The 6,855-nt window shown below is 38.4% G+C and overlaps 1 protein-coding gene across 15 annotated transcripts in view; it reads left to right on the forward strand.

Annotated features, from left to right (window-relative positions):
- Positions 1-6,855, forward strand: part of LOC128879107 (CUGBP Elav-like family member 2) — a 547,103-nt gene that overhangs the window by 384,269 nt on the left and 155,979 nt on the right. For all 15 annotated transcript variants that reach the window (XM_054127956.1, XM_054127957.1, XM_054127958.1 and 12 more), the window contains one exon: positions 2,149-2,231. In XM_054127956.1, coding sequence (XP_053983931.1) covers positions 2,149-2,231 — 83 coding nt within the window. The remainder of the gene's footprint in view (positions 1-2,148; positions 2,232-6,855) is intronic.

The following is a 6,855-nucleotide window of genomic DNA, read 5'->3' on the forward strand; positions in this document are numbered from 1 at the left end:
TAAATTCAAAATGGCGGATCCAATATGGCGGCACAAAATGCGAAAAGAAACTGGATTTAGATGAAACGTGATATACCGGGGTTCTTGGGAACGCTGATTCCAATACTGAATTCGAAATTTGGAAATTCAAAATGGCGAATCCAATATGGCGCCATAAAACACGAAACGTGACTGGATTTGGATGAAACTTGGAATACAGGGGTTCTTAGGATCGCTGATTCCAATACTGAACTCAAAATTTGCAAGTTCAAAATGGCGGATGCAATACAACGTGGTAAAATGCAAAAAGTAAGTCGATGTGAATGAAACTTGGTACACAGAGGTTTTCGAGGTTGCTGAATTCAAATCTAATCTGATAATTTCGAAATTCAAAATGGCTGATCCAATATGGCGGCGCAAAATGTGAAAAGCGACTAGAGATCGAAATACCTACACATCTGACGTGCAGAAAACTGCCATCACAGTTGCATGATTCACACGAGCAAACGCTCCAACGTCACCGAGCATCGAGTGTCCATGCATTACCGTCGTTGTTTCGAACCTCCCAAGCGACGAGCATCGCAAATATCGACTGCGGTGGTTCGATCCATTGGCCAGATACGTGAACGTCTATTCAGCTTTTTTTTTCCCCTGAGCAAAGTAGAAGCAATTTGGCTCCGGCCATTCGCGTAATGTAAGTTCCTGCTGGAATTCGAAAGTTCCCGGAGCGAATGTACGGCCCGAGCCATAGACTTTCTCCGACTACGTGAACGAACGAAAGAGTCTACTACCTACGCGAGCTACCTTGTCCGTAAACCGAGCGCGGAAGGGTGCAAACCCCGTCGACTAAATCCATCCCCGCCCTTTCCCCTCTCGCTACACCACGGATGGCCGCTTCATGAAGGTAACACCGTCCCAAGTCGCCTGTAGATGGTATATCGGCGAGGAGGACAGGGAGACGGTAGTAATACAACAGCGTATCGAACTTTTGGCAACTCGAAACTATCGACCAGTCCAATCCGTTTCTGACTTGGGCGGTGTCCAGCTGCGACAGCGAAGGTATACGGAAACCCCGTGATGAGCTTCCCAGGAGCGACCGGTTGGACCAACTCTTTTCTGTATCAGACGTGTCGCCACCCTGTCTCCACCCTCCGAAGGATCCTCATTGTCTGTCTCATCGAGCATCTTCGATACCTTCTATCGTTGCTTTTTGTCGTTTTTCTAAGTTCCTGAGTACCTATACTCGAACCTATACTATTTCTTCCGATCAAAAGGAAATAATAATTTAAACCTTTGCACTCGAGGCCATTTTTGTTTAATATACACAATTATTTAATATGCACAACTGTTCACTGTAGAGATCAGGTGATTATTTTCTTTATTGTAGTGAAGAACAAAGTAATTCACGTCTGAAAGGGTTAACTATATCTTAGTATCCGAATATTGTTGTGATTCAGCCAGTATCGCTAGTGGTTTCTGATTTTCCCCGTTATATAGTATTTTAACTCTTTGCACTCGAGGCCTTGTTTGTAGTATCTACCAGCGATTCGAGATGCTTTCTTAGCTTTCTATTGCCATGAATTCTAAACTATCGAGATTTTAGAATAAGGTCACCTTTACCTCACCGACAATCTTTTTATTGATACGTCGAGCTCCGAAGAAATTGAACCTAAAAACTTTGGGTATTGTATTATAGATTTGCTGTGTGAAACCTAATGGTGACCGAGTCACCTCTCGAGTGCAAAGGGTTAAAAGCGTCATTTCTCGGTCATTTCCAACTGTTTCGAGGCAATTTTCATGATTTTTTTTTGTTCGTATTCTGTCGAAACAGAGCATAATCTTGCTGACTACATAATATTTCAGCATTATACCCCAAAATAGTGAAAGGTACAGAATGCTGTCACACCATACAACGTTACACAAAGTCTCCTACCATAATGCAGGAAGTTACAAAATAATCCCTGATACCGATACACAGTATAGTACAGCTGAAGTAATTTATATAAATTTTAGAATCTGGTGCTTTCAGGTCTGTGTATGTTTAACAAGTTGGACACTGTTTGCACTGTTTTAACCTAACTTTGTTATTTCAAGCTTCGATCTCCCCTGCTATTACTCTCTCTTTAAAATTGTTATCTAAAGAAGCATTGTGTTTGCTTTTCGTTGCAGGATGTTGCTTCGTAACGTTTTACACGAGGAAGGCAGCCCTGGACGCGCAGAATGCTCTGCACAACGTCAAGACTTTCAGCGGGGTACGTAGAACAACTTCGTTTTACCTGGGAAAAGTTTATCTTCCGATAACCTCGTTAATAATTTTACTAGCACGCGATACTATCGCTAGAAATACTAACGTTATATTATATCTACGCGTGATTAACCAATTATTAAAATTTTACAATCGAGCGCCTAAAATCTGTATCTTGTATATTTAAAATTTGTTATCTCGTGAAGTGACGCATAATGAAATATTAAAAACACAGTCGACCTATGTGGTATCTTCCAATCGTTCGAGCCATAGATAAAAGGAAGCTAGGAATTCTGAACGAAGTATCACGAGTCAGGCTCGTGCTTATTGTTTATGAACCAAGTTCCTTGCTACGAGTCTCACTCGCAGTTGAAGGCCAAAGGGTCGATCCTTAAATGCATGATTGCTCCGAAATTGACAAAACGCGTTCAAATTGACAATCTATGTGCCCCAAAGCTATGAGAAAGACATTTAGAATTTTATCTATTCTATACAATTTTTATAGAAGACAAATTTGAAAGTATCAACTGCAATTATAATTTTATAATTTTAACAGTGCGAAATTCAGAAATAAATTGATTTATTTAGTTCCTGTTTAACTTAAGTTTATTTTAATACATTGATGGCCACGTCACCCATATATGGGTGACAGTGCTTTTCATTGAAAAACGAAAACAATTAATTCTGAAAGTTAAGTGTCATAAAAAATGAATTTAAATGAAATACTTGAATTTTGATGAAGTCACAGAACTAAATACAAAAATAAATGTTTCATTACTCAACTTCCAATAGTCTGTAAACAAAATTTAAACACGGTAGAAATTTTCAAGAGTATTAGACTGGCAGTGAACGTGTTAATAGTAACATATTATGCCTGATCTAGGTTTGCAACATTTCAGTTACATAGCTCTACTCTGACACCACACTATCGTGGTTACACAGTGTTCTTACAATACAGCAGGCATAGATGTTAACCACGTTCCAAACTATTAACCCTTTGCACTCAAGAGGTGACTCTCGGTCACCACTAGGTTTTACGCAGTAAATCAACCAAACAATAATGTTTGTTTAGGTCTCATTTCTTTGGAACTCGAAGTGTCAATAAAATGATTGTCAGTGCAGTAAAGGCCAGTAAATAGTGCAGTAAAATCTCAAATTAGTTTGCGATCACGAATCTGGCTACATTTTCCAAGTCAGTCTAACCTTAGTATTCACGTTACTGGTAGATACGAGAAAAAAAGGCCTCGAGTGCAAAGGGTTAATTTATTTGCGAACAAAGGTGACTGCTATCGGCTTGCACCGATACTTTAACACGTGGGTGATATGAATATATTCGAGCGCACCGCGCGATTAATGTTATTTTTTTACTATGTTACGTAATATTGGAATATCGCCAAAGTACGACACGATGCGGTCGAGGGTCGGATATACGTGCATTGGAAAAACTAATTGGACGGAGGTTATCATAGAAAATGTAGGATTACTCTATAGTCGTGTCATGCCTGTTAATCTGGTAGCTAGAGCCACCGGAATACGTGAAAATATCGGCGCGTGTTGAATTGAGATCAATCAACGGATATATTCGCCCGACCGAATAATGAATGCTTACCCAGATGATTATCCGAGTGCCCATGATTCGCGTAATCGAGATATTGACCGAAAAATGAATATTAATACGGTTGATCGTTCAAATAAATTATTCAAATTCGGCTCGACCGATCGACCAATCCTTCGACTAATCGTAAACGGCTAGGCACGAGGTATCTCATGTAGGCATCATCATTACTTGTGCATCGGTCGAGCACATTATTAAACCAAAAATTGAAATCGATTTCGCTATGTTAGAGGAATTAATCGTACAAACCCCGTTCATAAATATATGAACAGTTAGCACGTTCGATGAATAATTAATACACACGGTACATTATTCCTATAACATTTGCTATTGCTAAATTCTATTTCAATTATGTATTTAGTAACATTTAGTAATATTAAATCGTATAATATCGAAGTTTCGAGCGACATATTAAATTTCAGAGGGAAACTGTGCGATTGTTTAGGTAGAAGGTTAGATAGATTTAGTTTAGACATCCGAAAAACATTTGTGACGAGATATTATGAAAATAAATGGAACGAGGATATTAATAACTAGGACGTTAAGATTGGTAAAAAGGCAAATATGTCTCTGCGTTCGTGTCGTTTCGAATTGTTCTGAAATTCGACACGATTGGTTTTATTTACTCTCCTGTAAAATCGAAATCGGATCGTTTAGAGAGAAAATATATCTGGAAAATACCTTGCTAAATTTTAGCAAGTATTTTAGTTAAACGTCTAACCATGTATTTTGAAACATTCATCTGTGTTTGTGTAATTCGAAATTGTGAAATTCAATTTGGTCGGATCTGTGACATATTCTCTCTTCTGTACTATTCGAATCAGTCCATTTACGGGGGAAAACAGCCTGTAAAAAAGCTCGCTAAAGTATTTTCCGTCATGGTCGTCATTCCGTCAATTGTCGTGACGCGACCGATGGTATCGTTGGAACTGCAGCCGTGCGATAATTACAGTTTCCCCGCGAACTTTCGATGCAATTACGAGACGTCATTACGAGCATTTAACCTACCAATTCCCTTCACCCCGTTTCCACTCTAGCTACCTGCATTTATGCTTGAATTTACGAGAATAATTATCACCGACCGAGACCCTGAGTAACTCCGTTTCCTGTTCCATCTAAAGAAGCAAACAAAGAGAAAACGAATTTTAGAACGCCACATTAATGACAATTTCGCCCTCTGTTTCACTCGCAAATTGGCATCGATCACGTTCTATGAATTACAATAAAATGTCTATATTTCCTTGATAAAATTGTTGAGGATAAGTACAGTTAAGAGCAAAACTTATATTTGTCCCGTTTGATAAAATAAGCACTGTTGACTTCTTTAAGAATAGTGACAAATACGTTTTCATTTAGATTATAATTTGGATTAAATATTCTAACAAGGAAGCAATCGCTAAAATTTTATATTCATACAGGATGTTTTTACACTAATTCTTTAGACGTATTCAAAATTACATTTTCCAATACCGTAAGATAGCGGTATCGTTCAAAGTTCACGCTGTTATATCTCCAAAACTTCCTAATCAATTCTGAAATCTTTGAATATTTATGCATATAAAGTTGGATGTAAATAAATGTTTACGTAGATAGTCTCCACTGTGTAGTCTACCGCTACTTGAGTAACTTCATCATAATTCAAAATGACGAGAAGTATCGATTTATCTGAGAGAAGGACATATGTTCCAAAAGAAATATATGCATGGTTCCATTAAAGAAAGGTGCATTTACAGATACACGATTGTACTCCTAGAAGAAAACGAAGCCATCGAAAGATAAATCTTGTCATAACATTCAACGTTTCCTTCTGACATTTTTCTTTTACCTTCAACGAAGCTGGAGAGAATGCTACGAAATAAAAAGAAAAGAAATGTAATCAAGGAAGCAAAAATACGTTTGAATAATAATAGACGAATCTTCTATTTGTAATTCTTATGTTATTTTGCCTCGATGCCTTTTATATTTCTTAGTATATAATTTGATTTTTGTGTGTATTTCTTACACTCTTTGCGAATACATTTTAATGTTTACATCTTACATTTTACTACTTATACTCTTCAACTAAATTCTCTAGAAATCTTAGATTTTGACCTAACGAAAGTTAATACTTTTGTATTCAAACTTCTACGTTATTCAATTCATTGACATAAAGAGTACAATATTATCCACAGTCTACCGCTTTAAATCGTGCAACTTTTTCGTAAAAATTCTTCTTTTTTTATTTGTCTGAAATATGCAGTACTTCTAAACAATCCTAAGCACTATGCTCACCAGGATTTCTTTCCAGATTTACTACAATCGATTAAAAGTTCTAGAGAAAAATTACAATTTGAACGCGTACTTGTCTTGTTATGCAGGAAAAGTCAGCATAATTGGTTGGTGAAAGATTGGAACTGTTTCTGTAACTTTAACTTGCGTTACAAACATTGCAGCTGATATATGCAACGGTTTCGGATAAAATATTTCTAGAAATACGTTCCGACGTCCACGTGAACGCACTTATCGCGCAACCTGATAATTATTCGTGATCACGCGCGCGAGATCATGGCAAGGTGGTATCGCGCGCTGATTTGTCGAGTGATGACGAGAGTACGAGGCGACGAGCTTTCCTTGATCGTCGCGGGGCGGCGGCACCGACTGTGCCCGCCTAAACCTCGGATATTTATCGCCGTACAAATTACACCCCAGGGATTTTACGGCATCGTATGGGCTGCTCCGCTCGCATATTGGAGACGAACGACACGTGCGGTTTTCCTCCCCCGTCGATCCACCCCATTCCTATATCTGCAACTTGGTGGAATTAGGCTTCGTAAATTGAATACGCCACGCAATCGACTGGCTAGACAGGACCGATGTATCACGTTTCGTGGGAATAGAGCTACAGTTAGGCTCGCTCGAATTCGACTGAACAAAACCACCGTATTGCACTTATTACTAGAGGAACAATTAGGCGTTGTATGCTCTTCTGCTTACTTTTCATGAGAAATCACATTATTATTCGTGGTACGTTCTTCGG

This window comes from Hylaeus volcanicus, chromosome 6 (genome assembly GCF_026283585.1).
Source record: "Hylaeus volcanicus isolate JK05 chromosome 6, UHH_iyHylVolc1.0_haploid, whole genome shotgun sequence".
NCBI lineage: Eukaryota > Metazoa > Arthropoda > Insecta > Hymenoptera > Colletidae > Hylaeus > Hylaeus volcanicus.